At 54.9% G+C, this 11,752-nt stretch overlaps 1 protein-coding gene across 2 annotated transcripts in view; it reads left to right on the top strand.

The window, feature by feature from the left end:
- The window catches only part of GGA1 (golgi-associated, gamma adaptin ear containing, ARF binding protein 1), an 11,933-nt gene extending 3,086 nt beyond the window's left edge, over window positions 1-8,847 (top strand). The window contains exons 2-18 of one of the 2 annotated variants that reach the window (XM_009881841.1): window positions 255-339; window positions 640-715; window positions 1,238-1,336; window positions 2,650-2,773; window positions 3,290-3,390; window positions 4,486-4,566; window positions 4,985-5,122; window positions 5,264-5,345; window positions 5,762-5,869; window positions 6,171-6,326; window positions 7,057-7,121; window positions 7,265-7,443; window positions 7,553-7,669; window positions 7,754-7,836; window positions 8,054-8,223; window positions 8,460-8,570; window positions 8,737-8,847. In XM_009881841.1, the coding sequence (XP_009880143.1) occupies window positions 1,253-1,336; window positions 2,650-2,773; window positions 3,290-3,390; window positions 4,486-4,566; window positions 4,985-5,122; window positions 5,264-5,345; window positions 5,762-5,869; window positions 6,171-6,326; window positions 7,057-7,121; window positions 7,265-7,443; window positions 7,553-7,669; window positions 7,754-7,836; window positions 8,054-8,223; window positions 8,460-8,570; window positions 8,737-8,847 (1,710 nt within the window). In that variant the 5' untranslated portion in view covers window positions 255-339; window positions 640-715; window positions 1,238-1,252. Of the gene's footprint in view, window positions 1-254; window positions 340-639; window positions 716-1,237; window positions 1,337-2,649; window positions 2,774-3,289; window positions 3,391-4,485; window positions 4,567-4,984; window positions 5,123-5,263; window positions 5,346-5,761; window positions 5,870-6,170; window positions 6,327-7,056; window positions 7,122-7,264; window positions 7,444-7,552; window positions 7,670-7,753; window positions 7,837-8,053; window positions 8,224-8,459; window positions 8,571-8,736 lie in introns of those variants that run through there. The other variant, XM_009881842.1, reaches the window with a different exon arrangement.
- Window positions 8,848-11,752: the final 2,905 nt, after the last annotated feature.

Below are 11,752 nucleotides of genomic sequence, written 5' to 3'. Positions count from 1 at the left end.
TGGGACAGGGGGCGTGTTGGTAGGTGTCCGTGCAGTGATGGTGGGTCGGTGTGTGCTGCCGGCAGGGAGGTGGTGAGAGGGTTTGTGCACAGGGCTTGTGCAAGTGGAAACGAGCGTGTTTTACCTTCCACGCCGTCCTCTGTCCATGCACCTCGTGGAGTTGGCGGAGAGGGAGTGGGAGCAATATTGCTTCTCACCCCTCCAGGGTGGGAGCCTGGGGAGACTTTCTCATCGTCCCCTTCTCCCGCCCACAGACAAAGCGACAAACCCCCTGAACAAGGACTTGGACTGGGATGGTATCAATGCTTTTTGTGAGCAGCTCAATAAGGAGCTAGAGGGGTGAGTGCTTCTTCTTTTCCCTAGGCTACTCTGGGTCATGGGCCTGGGTTGTGGTTGCCTAGCTGGTAAGATGCAGCGGGGTTGTCCTGAGAGCTGAACAGGCACGAAGCCTCTCAAAGTGGGGGTGAGTGGGGGGTCCCGGTCCACTAACAGAAGGTTCTGACAGGGTTCTAGTGCCTTATTAGTGCCTTAAACTTGCAACATGCTTTTCAACCCTGGATTCCCAGCTGGAAGCCCTGGTACCAGCCTTTTCATCAATAACCGGCTAGCTTTTTTTTTTTTTCCCCTCACTCCTTCCAGTCCTCCACTTGCTACCCGACTTCTTGCCCACAAGATCCAGTCTCCGCAGGAATGGGAAGCTATCCAGGCCCTCACGGTAAGGGCATCTGCAGGCTGGTAGAACTAGATGGAGGGCCAGGGTGTGGGGTTGCTCCAGTTTGACTGGAGGAGCATGGAAAGCTTTGAACTCCCTCTGAGAAGGCCCCGGAGCACCTGAGCCTTTGGGTGGGAGAGGGGCTGAAGGTAGTTCCACAAAAGAGGAGGGGTGACTGGTAGGAAATGTCTTGTTCCTAGGCAGGGTCATAGCTTATTGAAGTCAATGGGAAGCTTTTTGTTTGCTTAGTGTCATTGTGGATCTATGCTTTGAAACCCCAGTGTATGTGAACTCTAAGGATATCCCCTTCCATGGGCTATTGTTGTTTCCTCCAAAGAGGAAAATCTTCTTGCTTCCCTTTGGAAGGGTGATTGGCCACCTGGGAGGGAAAGGTGGTGTCCCTCCACGCTGCTATGAAGATAAATAGCTACAGGTTCCATGCCTGGCATGGGATGAGCAGGAGGGAGCTGGCTCTTGAACCTGCTGCTGATCCTATGCTGGGGCTCACCCGGACCCTCTCCCCAGGTGCTGGAGTCTTGCATGAAGAGCTGCGGCAAACGCTTCCACGATGAGGTGGGCAAGTTCCGCTTCCTCAATGAACTCATCAAAGTGGTGTCACCCAAGGTGGGTCTCAGGGCATCATGCTGGAGGGGACTAGAGCCTGATGGCAGGAGGGCTTTGGGAAGAAGTAGTGGCTGAGCATAAAGGTCAAATGCCCACTAGGATGTGGGGGAAATGGGAGAGTGCTAGCAGGAGATTTAGTCCTCATTCCCTGGTGAGTTTTTCAGTGGGAAGGTGAAGTTTCACCCCTCTGCTCCTGGCTGATTCTTGATGCAGGAAGCTGAGGGCCAGCCAGACATGATGCAACCAGCGTTTGGGAGACTATTGAGCTCATCTGCGTGCCTGGAGTCACCTTCCCTGGATCTCTGTCAGGCCCTGTCTGTGCTGCGTGTGCTCATGAACGTCCCTCAGCTTTGACATCATGACCGTGTCTCTCCAGGGTGTCCCAACCTGGTTGAGACACTCTCAGAGGGCAAGCCCAGGCCTGGTCAGTGGTGCTCTGGCGAGTCCATCTGGAGCACCAAGTCATTACCTGCTCCTCTGCTGATGCTGCTGTTCCTGGAGCAGAACAAGCTGTGTGTGCTGTCCTGTCCAGTCAACTCCATACACCAGCAAGTATGGAGTTAAGGGAACACAAACTAAATATGACTAAGGAAAACCTTCATCTGCCAGTCACAGCTTGTGATCTATGATGATGAGTAGTCAGGGACAGTGACAGCAGCACCCTGAAGTCCTCTTGCTAGGCACCCTAGGAAACGTTCTCTACCTTAAGCCACTGGTCTCTAGTGGCACTTGCACTGTTTCTACCACCAGTGCCTCCAACAGAGCCACAGGAGAAGGGTGAAGGATGATTGTATGGCAGGGGGAGAGCTGTAATATTTGCACATCTCACCGCTGTGTGCTGGTCATCCGGGGCTCACCTACCTGTAAAGGGTGCCAGGCACTTGTGCTGGAGAGAGCCCCTGAGAGAAAGGGCTGGGCCCTGCCCCAGGGACCATTACCCACAGTCCTTCCCCTCCCAGCCCTGCTGTCTGCTCATTCCTGAAGGGCTGCCTTGCCAAGCAGCTTCTGTAAGCAGTACCCTTTCCTTCACAAGGTGACAGAGACCTGCCTGAATCTTCCCAGCTGTCCCTGTGTGTTGTTGAGGGGCTGCTGGTGCAGCACTTCTCCCAACTCTTGTGTTTCCTGTGGTGGAAACCAAGTGCAGCATAGGACGTGTTGCAAGGGCCTCGTGAGCTTTCCTACTTGCTTCCTCTTTCCTCCTCCTTGTGCCGTTGGGAACGGTCTCACTTCTCCTGGGGGAGGGGGTGAGAAGAACAGGGCAGACTTGCAACGGCTCAGATCCTCTTCAAGCTGCCTCTTCTCTCTTCCTGTAGTATCTTGGCAGTCGGACACCAGAAAAAGTGAAGTCAAAGATCCTGGAGCTGATGTACAGCTGGACACTAGGGCTGCCTCATGAGGTGAAGATCTCAGAGGCCTACCAGATGCTGAAGAAACAAGGTGAGAGGCAGTGCTGTAGAAGGGGAAGGTGGATGGATGGTTTGCCCTCCATCCTTTTTCGTCTAGGCAGAATCTGAAACAGACTCTCCCTCTCATGTGCCTAGACCCAGCTCATCCATTAGTCTGCCTGATTCAGCAGCAGCGGCAGGCAAAGGGGCGGGTGCCTTGGGGCTCCTAGCAGGACAGGGGGAGTTGCTGGTGGTCAGAGGAGTTTGATGGGTTGGAGGGGACATCTGCTTGCTCCTGCAGGAGATGGGGCACTGGAAGGGGCTGGGGCTGGAGGGGCTGCGAGTGCTTTGGCAGTCAATGCTGGATTTTTCTAAGATAGGATATTGATGGAGAGTGTGGGGCAGTTCTTGCATGAAAACACAATCCAGGATCATGGGTAGTGGGAGTAGACCCAAACCCCCACAGCCCACCTGGGTTCGGTGGTCCATTAGGGAAGAAATGACCTAGGCGGCAGTGCCATCCCTAGTGGCTGAGGCCTCCTGACTTCTCTATTGGTCTCTACTGCAGGGATCGTGAAATGTGACCCAAAACTGCCTGACGATGCTGCTTTCCCACCTCCTCCGCCTCGGCCCAAGAACATCATCTTTGATGATGAAGAGAAATCCAAGGTAAGAACTCTGTGCAAGGAGAGGGACAGCAGGTGACGTCTTCCCTGCTCCAGGATTTCCTGTCTTCCTGGGGTGGAGGTCCAGAAAGAGTCAAATCCCCTGCTCCACATGTGCTTCAGAAAACGCATCACAGGAATGCTGAGGGCCCACTGCAAAATCATGACAAAGGAAACAGCCAGAAGTGGGGAATGTGGGTCTGTTTGACCTTTGGAGCTCTTAGCTGCAGGATGGTGCAAAGAGTGAAGCGCTGACTTTAGCCCAGCAGGTTCTGGGAGGTTTGCTGCTGTGCGATCTCCAGGCTTCTGAGTTATCTGGCCATGAGGTTTAAATCCCAGCCCCAGATGCTGCTGCTATTATCGCTTCCCCACCCCCAGCACTGCAATCTGCTTACTGCCCAACTACTTACAGCCTCCTGGACCCATCCTATATTGCCTTTCCATCAGAATTGTGTCACTACTCAGGCAAACCTCTGCCTTATCAGTGCTGATACATTTAAGCAAGTATTAGGCTCCTCTGGGTCTACTTCTGCAGCAGAATTGTGATGCCAGTTTGCTGCAGGGGATATATTTTGCCTCCATGGGTCACAGCCTGCAAATGAGGATTTGCAGGTGGCCAGTGGGACTGTTCACTGACTACAGAAGGAGAGAGAAAGTGGGAGTTCTTCCTCTTCACCAGTTGCACTAGCAAAGAGGCATGTGAAGAGGTCTGAGGTAGGAGTCCACTGCAATCCTATGGCAATTCCTGTGTTAAAGTAGGCTTTCTCTCTTTCTCAGTACTAGTGCTGCTGGGCTCTGGGGTCTCCATGGTGCGTAATGGGCAGGCAGGAGCAAGTTTTGAATGCAGGGGGTCTTCAGGGAGAGACCTGTCTTACATAACCAGAACCACAGTGGGAAAAGGAAGACCAGTGGTACTACTTCTCTCCCTGGTCTCTGATAGCCCACAAGCTCTCGTGGCTGGGCTTTCAAATGGCTGGCTTTGTCCGCTGCCTCTGCTGGATACGGGTTTGGGGCAGGGGTAACTCCACTGGCTCAGTGTTGCAAGAGTGACTCTGGCTGCCACCCCTCAGCTTGGGCTCAGAGGTACCTTCTCTTGCAGATACTGGCTCGTCTCCTGAAAAGTTCCCATCCTGAGGACCTCCGGGCTGCCAACAAGCTCATCAAGGAGATGGTTCAGGAGGTGAGGCTGGGAAGAAAAGGAGCTGAGCAGTCATGGTCTGTGTGACAGTGGTTGGCACCAAGGAAGCAGTGGCTTTCTGTCCTCATTCAGAGGAGCTTCTGCTGAAAATTTTGCGGCAGCAGCTGCTAAGGAGTCCTTGTGTGATTTGTGACATCCCTTGGCTACTTGGAGCAATGGCTCTGGATGCTTTCTGTGGCCCAAGCCCTGCTACACAACTAGATTTGCTGCAGTGCCACTCATGTCTGGCAAGTGCTGGCCCAGAGATGATCTGGAGTTTTCCACTGGAGCGGGAACTGTTTTGCGGGCAGCGTTGCTGTGCCTTAGTCCTAGGAGTTGGTGTGTTGGCTGGTCCAGCCTTCCTCCTCTCCAAGTTGCAGACAAAACCAAGGACATCCTTCCCCATGTGCTTCCCCGCCAGGACCAGAAGCGCATGGAGAAGATCTCCAAGAGGGTGAATGCTATTGAGGAGGTGAACAACAATGTGAAGCTGCTGACAGAGATGGTGACAAACTACAGCAGGGGGGAGACAACGGAGAGCAACGAGGACCTAATGAAGGTGAGGAATGGCCATCCCAGCATCCTCCCTGAGCTTAGCAGAGATGGGTGACCCTTATCTCCTCGCCTTCCTCCCGCCTGTTTTGCACCCCAGCTGAGCATCCTGCTGCTGGACTCAGCACCCCTTTCTCCTCTCCCTCAGGAGCTGTATCAGCGCTGTGAGCGCATGAGGCCCATGCTTTTCCGGCTCGCCAGTGACACAGAAGACAATGATGAAGCTCTGGGTAAGCATATCTGGCCTTTCTCATTTTGTCCTCTTCTCTATCCATCTTCTTTCAGGGACCCTGTGCTCGGGACGTCCATGGCATGGCATCTGTCAGCGGCCGCTGCTCTGTTTAAGGTGGCTGCTCGCTGTAGGTTAGTCTATGGCTTGGCACTAAGTGGGGACACGTAGCCACAATCAGCAGTGTTACAGGCTTCCTGCACATCACTGTAGGAACTTTGGTGTGCTTGTCTTGCTGAGACTGCCACGGAGGTGTCAACGTACCCAGATGCAGTTTGCAGCAAAATGCTATCTGCAGTGGGCTACTGTCAGCTCCTTGGGCCTTGCTTTGAAGGAATAGACAGAGTTGGGGTATAAAAGTCACTCTCTCTGTTTCTTTACGATTTTCAAACTTGTTTCCCACCTATTCCATTTCAGCGGAGATCCTGCAAGCCAATGACAATCTGACACAGGTGATCAATCTCTACAAGCAGCTTGTGCGGGGAGAAGAGATCAATGGGGAGACGGTGGCCGGTCCCCTTCGAGGTGAGGAGACTTGGGGAATGGGGACAGGAAGGTCAAGCAGAGGGACCCTATTACTGGTTTCCTGCAATGGAAGAGAAGATTGAGAGAAGTGGAAAGGTGAAACCTGCAGGAGGTCAGAATGGGGTTGGTGAGTTGAGGAGATGGCTTGTGGAGATGACTGATGCGTGAAGAGAGGAAATTGGAAGGAAGAGAAGAGGGGGAATTACCTCTCCCAGGTGTGAGGAAAGATGGGAACTGGCCTTAGCACAGTGGATAAGGACTGGATAAGGTTTCTGTCTCTCAGCTTGTTCCTTCTTTGCAGGGAGCTCCTCAGCACTTCTGGATCTGTCAGGGCTGGATCTTCCGGCAACAGGCCCTTCCTACCCAGCATTGCCCACCCTTTCGGGTGGCTCATCAGTCCCCATGCCTGACCAAGCTGGCTCTGTCTCCTTGCTGGATGATGAACTCATGTCTTTAGGTGAGAAGGCCAGAGCAAAAGCTGGCTATTCTCTCCTTGACTCTGGACAGTCTGCATGGATGGTTCTTGTGAGAGATGAGGGAAAGCTCTGGGAGAGGTGAATAACGAAAGACCAAGAGGTGGCCTTCACTTAGCGTGAGGGAGAAGAAGGGAAAGACACTACTATGATTCTGAACTTCAGTCCCATGGTGTTTTCCTGACTTGCTCTGGGAAAACTGACCTGGCAGGTAAATCAAGACTGACGCAATGGCCATCCCCAGATGGGGTCACAAGGGTGGATCGCTCCCAGCTCCTCATGTTTACTCCTTGCAGTTGAAGTCACAAGCTATCAACAGACGCATGGGACTTCCAGAACTGTACACATGGAAGTCTTGTGAGGTGCCAATCCTAGAAGGGTCTAGAATACTGCTTTTTCCAACAAAGTGTCTGTTTCCTAAGATAGGTGCTTCGAGTACAACAGCATGAAGTAGACAACATGGTCAGTGGGGCTTGTCAGCCCAGTAGTATTCACTTCTCTGCCAATTGCAGTGAAAACTAGACTGTAAATGAGGATCTCTGGGCAGAAAAAACACTTCCCACCCTCCTGGCTCTCCCTCATGCAAGGATTGGGGGCAGAGATGGAGACCACATTGGTGGTTCTGCCCTGCTGCTTCTCTGTCTTATTCAGGCCCCGTTTAATGCTCTTACCCACTTGGAAGCTAAGCTTCATGTTTGCTTTTACTCCTGGCAGGCTTGAATGACCCAGCACCACATCCTGCCCAGGCTGGTGACAGCGGTGGCTGGAACAGCTTCCAGGTAGTGTACTGGGAGCCGGGGCAGAAGGTGGGGAGGGTGGTGGAAGCAACAAATGGAATAGGCAGGGAAGTGTCCCAGGTGTGATGGTTGGTGCTGATGGGCAACCCTGCTTGGGGGGTCTCTCCTGTGTACTTTTTCTACAGTCATCGGATAGCAACGAGCTCAGTATCGCCCCTGTCATGGCAACGCCACCAGTTAAAGCAGATGCTGGCGCATCCTCCCCGAAACCTTCTCCTTTCACCAGTGGCCTGGATGACCTGGATCTCCTGGGCAAGACTCTGCTGCAACAGTCTCTGCCTCCAGAGTCCCAACAAGTGCGATGGTAAGTAAAAGAAGGTCAATCTTGCATATCTCCCCATCCTTTCCATTTCTGGGGTGCTGGACATGACACTTCAGTTCCCTGTTCCACTCCTCACTCTCTCTCCCTACAGGGAGAAGCAGCAGCCACCCCCCCGGCTCACCCTGAGGGATCTCCAGAACAGGAGCAGTTCTGGCACCACAGCCCACAATCCCAGCGCTCCGCCTGTGCTCCAGAGTGTTTCCCCTAACCCCGCGCTGCCCCTGACCTCAGAGCTGCCTGTCCCTGCTACGCTTCCAAAAGCTGCCACCATAACAGCAGGAAGTACTGCAGTCCCACCACGGCCTCCTGCCACTGCGCTGCCCCAGGAGATCTCGCTGGCCAACATCACTGTGCCTCTGGAGTCAATCAAACCCAGTGAGCCTGGGCGAAAGAGGGGGGCAAGCTTGGGGGGAACAAACCATGCACACATGGAAGGGAAGAATGTAAGGAAAGTTCTTGCTTGTTGGATATTGTCAAGGTTGAGGAGGAGTGGTATCTTTGTCACTTCTGTAGAGCTTAGGTGATGGGGAAAGGTTGCTGCAGGGCCTATTGCCTCCTGGCTGACTGCTGCCTGTCCCTGCCTTTCCCACAGGCAGCATCCTCCCTGTGACAGTGTATGATCAGCACGGCTTCCGCGTCCTCTTCCACTTTGCAAAGGATGCCCTGCCCGAGAGGCCCGATGTGCTTGTGGTGGTGATTTCTATGCTTAGCACAGCCCCGCAGCCCATCCGCAACATTGTCTTTCAGTCTGCCGTCCCCAAGGTAAGGTGGCTGCTGGGGCTGAGGTCCCCAGGCTGGGCTGAAGTGTGATTTCTCCCTTTGCAGGAAAGACTGGGTGGGTGGAGAGTGCTCTGTGGGGCTGAGTTGTGTTGCCTTCAGATTAGCAGGAACCAGCACAATGTTTTTCTCTTTGACTAGACAGTAGAAGCTCCCCAAATACAGGAGCGGGGCCTCTGGCTGCCAGGTCCCCCTCAGAGGATGCTCTTCTCTCCCCCTAGGTGATGAAGGTGAAGCTACAGCCTCCCTCGGGCACGGAGCTGCCGGCGTTCAACCCCATCGTCCACCCCAGTGCCATCACACAAGTCCTGCTGCTCGCTAACCCACAGAAGGTAACAGCACCGTCCCTGGGGCATGAGCAGGCTGGTCGTGCTGCCTGGGCAAAGCCTGGTTACCCTGTCCCTCTTCCTCTGCAGCTTCCTACAGGCCTAAATGGTTTGTGCCTCATCATTTTCTTCCCCCATTTCTCACTGCTTGTCCTTTCTCCCCTGTCTCCAGGAGAAAGTAAGGCTACGGTACAAGCTGACGTTCACCATGGGAGAGCAAACCTACAATGAAATGGGGGATGTGGACCAGTTTCCCCCACCGGAGTCCTGGGGAAACCTCTAGGGCTGCCACGCGTTGCAGGCACTACACTTCAGAGTCCTTGGGAAGCCAGCCCTGCGGGGCTGGAGCAGCCCGAGGAGATGGGGAGGGTGGGTGGGGGGCTGCTGCTCACGCTCTATTCTCCAGATGTCCAGGTGAGGGCCAGAGGGAATGTGCCTCGAGGAGAAGAGCAGAGATGGCAGGAGATGTTCATTCCACAAGACTAGGAGTGGAGTGAAAAGCTTTGTGTGGGTGAACAGTTGTCTTCCCTGCTCTTCTGAAGGCACCACTCCCTCCCCAGTCTGTCCAGCTTCTCTTCTAACCCGGCTTTCCCCCTAGGTGCAGTGGGGAACAAGGATGAGGAGCTTAACAGCCTGAGCCTGGGGCAAGGCCTAGCAGAGGAAGATCCTTTTCCTTGTCTGTCCCCACCACGCTTCCCAGCCTTCCAGCTGCTTTGTACTCTGTGGTGCTCCCTCTTGTCCCCCTTGTACCCTCCTTGGAGCTGGGCCCCGGTGGTTCCCTGTCTGGTGGGATCGCACTGGAGCTGGTGTGGAGCAAGGCTGGACAGAGACTGGGTGTCTTTCCAGCACCAGAGAGCAAGCAGCTGCCCTTGCTTTGGGGGGGGATCAGGGAATCTTCCCATATCCTCGTTCTACCAGCTGCCAGCAGAGCTGTTGGTGGGAGGTGGGCCCTGGGGTGGGAGCCTGGGGCTGGGAAGGTCTCTATGCCTTCCTGACCCCTTCAGCTGGAGCTCCTGGGCACTGAACCCCCGCAGCGAGAAAGCCCACACCCTTCCCACATGCTTTATCTACCACAGCGAGCTTTGGGGTCTGCTGCTGGACCTAGTCCTGCATGCCAGCCCTGAAAGGGGTGTGCTGGAAGTGGGGGGGCGCTCAGTCTCCCCACAACCTCTTGCCCAACACGGCGAGGAAGCAGCACATGGTCTTCCTCCCCCTGGCTGGGCTGGAGAGCGTGGTGGGGTTTTTTTGGCTCTTCAGTCTCTTCTCACCGGCGGGTAGGTAGGTGGTGGGCTGGGGAGTCGAGGAGAGACTGGAGTCCAGTCCGTCACCAGGGGGCACCACTAAGCTCTGCACTGGGAGCCCAACTCTGCACTGGGGGGGCCCGGGAGGGGGGGGTTAAAGCTGTGCCTTGTGCACCTTCACCCGCAGCCGTGGGCTGGCCTGGCTCCCTGCGGCGGGGGGGGGGGGTGGCCCAGCCGCCTGATCACTGTGACACAAGAGCGGGGGATCTGCAGGCACGGAGGAGACCAGGGGGGTGACGTGTCCCGAGAGATCCCCATCCCCATGGGACTCGCGGCCACAGGAGCCGCTTCCCATCCTTAAGATGGTTTGAACAGGGCCTGATCTTAAAAGCAAGGGCAAGCTGCACCCTGCGTTGGCTTGCCAGAAGTAGAAGGAGCTGGAGGGGAGCAGGGCGCCTCATGCTCTCGGCTTGGGGGAAGTGAAGGTGAGGTGTCTCAGAGGTGGGCGCAGCAAGTGGTAGAGGAGAGGGGGAAGGAAGGTCTTTATGCTGGGGTTTTGCTGTGTCTTACTTCCCTTTCTGGTCTCTTTTCAGGGTTTTGTATGGGTTTTTTCTTTGCAGATCTTGTTTGGTTCTTGACAGACTTGTATATATTTTCAGTGCAAAATTCTGTAAATGGAAGAAAACAAAGAAACAAAAAGATTTAAAACGAAAACGCCCGGCGCGAAGAATCTGCTGTATTTATGGGAAATAAAGAGTTCTTTCCTGATCCTGTCCCTCTGCCTTTTGACCCAAGAAACGCATTTTCCTCTCCCTTTCCCTGACACTGGAGGAACCAATTCCACCCTGCGAGGGGTCATTTCAGCTCCACTCCTGCCCCTGCAATCCTGTAATTCACCTGTTGGTCACCCGGAGCCTTGCCACGATGATTTCCCCACTCCCATGAGCAGGGAGAGGGGATGGTGGAAGTCCCCCGACTGCTCTCAATTCCCGTTTGAGAGCAGAGCTGCTTCCAGGCTGGGAGCTGCCTGCTTCCCTCCCTCCCCTGGGGGAGGCGGTGGGCAGGGGTTGGCACCCCACAGCCCAGGGGGAGCAGGGCTTGAGCTCACTCCCGTGCCCCACACGGCTGTTCGGCTTCACCGCTGCCTGTAGCAGCACTTCTTCCTCTTCCCCCAGAGCTGCCTCTCGGAAGCAGCTCCCCAGGGGCAGTTTTGGTGCAGGGAGGTGGATCTACTCGGGCAAGCAGCAGCACAGGGCTGGGAGTGGGTCTCTGACATTGCATGGGAGGGAAGAGGCCACGGCTTGGCCACCGCCTGATGCAGCCAGTCAGGGGCTGTGGGGGCTTTTCTGTGTCTTTGCAATAGGTGCTTGAAGCCCTTGCCTGCTTTCAGTGACCGCAACGCGCTATTAGGAGCACCCCCAGGGCTTGTGGCTGGGGGACGAGGCGTGCGTGGCCACAAGTTTAGAGCAACATGGGGTTCAGGCGGGCAGAACGGTGCTCACATGCTCTGTCCCTGCTTAAAAACAGGTCCAGCGCTGCTTTGCTATGCACTCACTGGAGGCTCGCTTCCCCTCAGCAGAGCCTGGCATCCCCCAAATTATTGCTCCTAAGGCTTTGGAGCACAGGTGGAGTGGCCCTTCCTCCTCTTTTTCCTTTGCTGCTTGTCTCATCTGCCCACAAACTGACCGCTTCCCGTCTGGGCTCGGGTGCTAGTTCCTTTGCCAGCCACGTAACCCGGCCAACTGCAACCTCCCTTTGCTCTTAGTGCAGAAGGAGGAAAGTCCCAGCTGCAGGTAGCCCAAAGATAAGGCAAGGCTTGCATCTTGCAGAGCCAGGAGCAAAGGTGGTGGTGTAAAGGGGATGTTTTTACACACCACCGCTACCTCCAAAAAAAAAAAAAAAAAAAAAAAAAAAAAAACACAGCCCTGATGCACGCCTCCAAAGACA

The sequence above is a fragment of the Charadrius vociferus genome, unplaced genomic scaffold (assembly GCF_000708025.1).
Source record: "Charadrius vociferus isolate BGI_N301 unplaced genomic scaffold, ASM70802v2 scaffold413, whole genome shotgun sequence".
NCBI lineage: Eukaryota > Metazoa > Chordata > Aves > Charadriiformes > Charadriidae > Charadrius > Charadrius vociferus.
The sequence above is the reverse complement of the archived record's forward strand: the minus strand, read 5'-3'. Positions and strand labels throughout refer to the sequence as shown.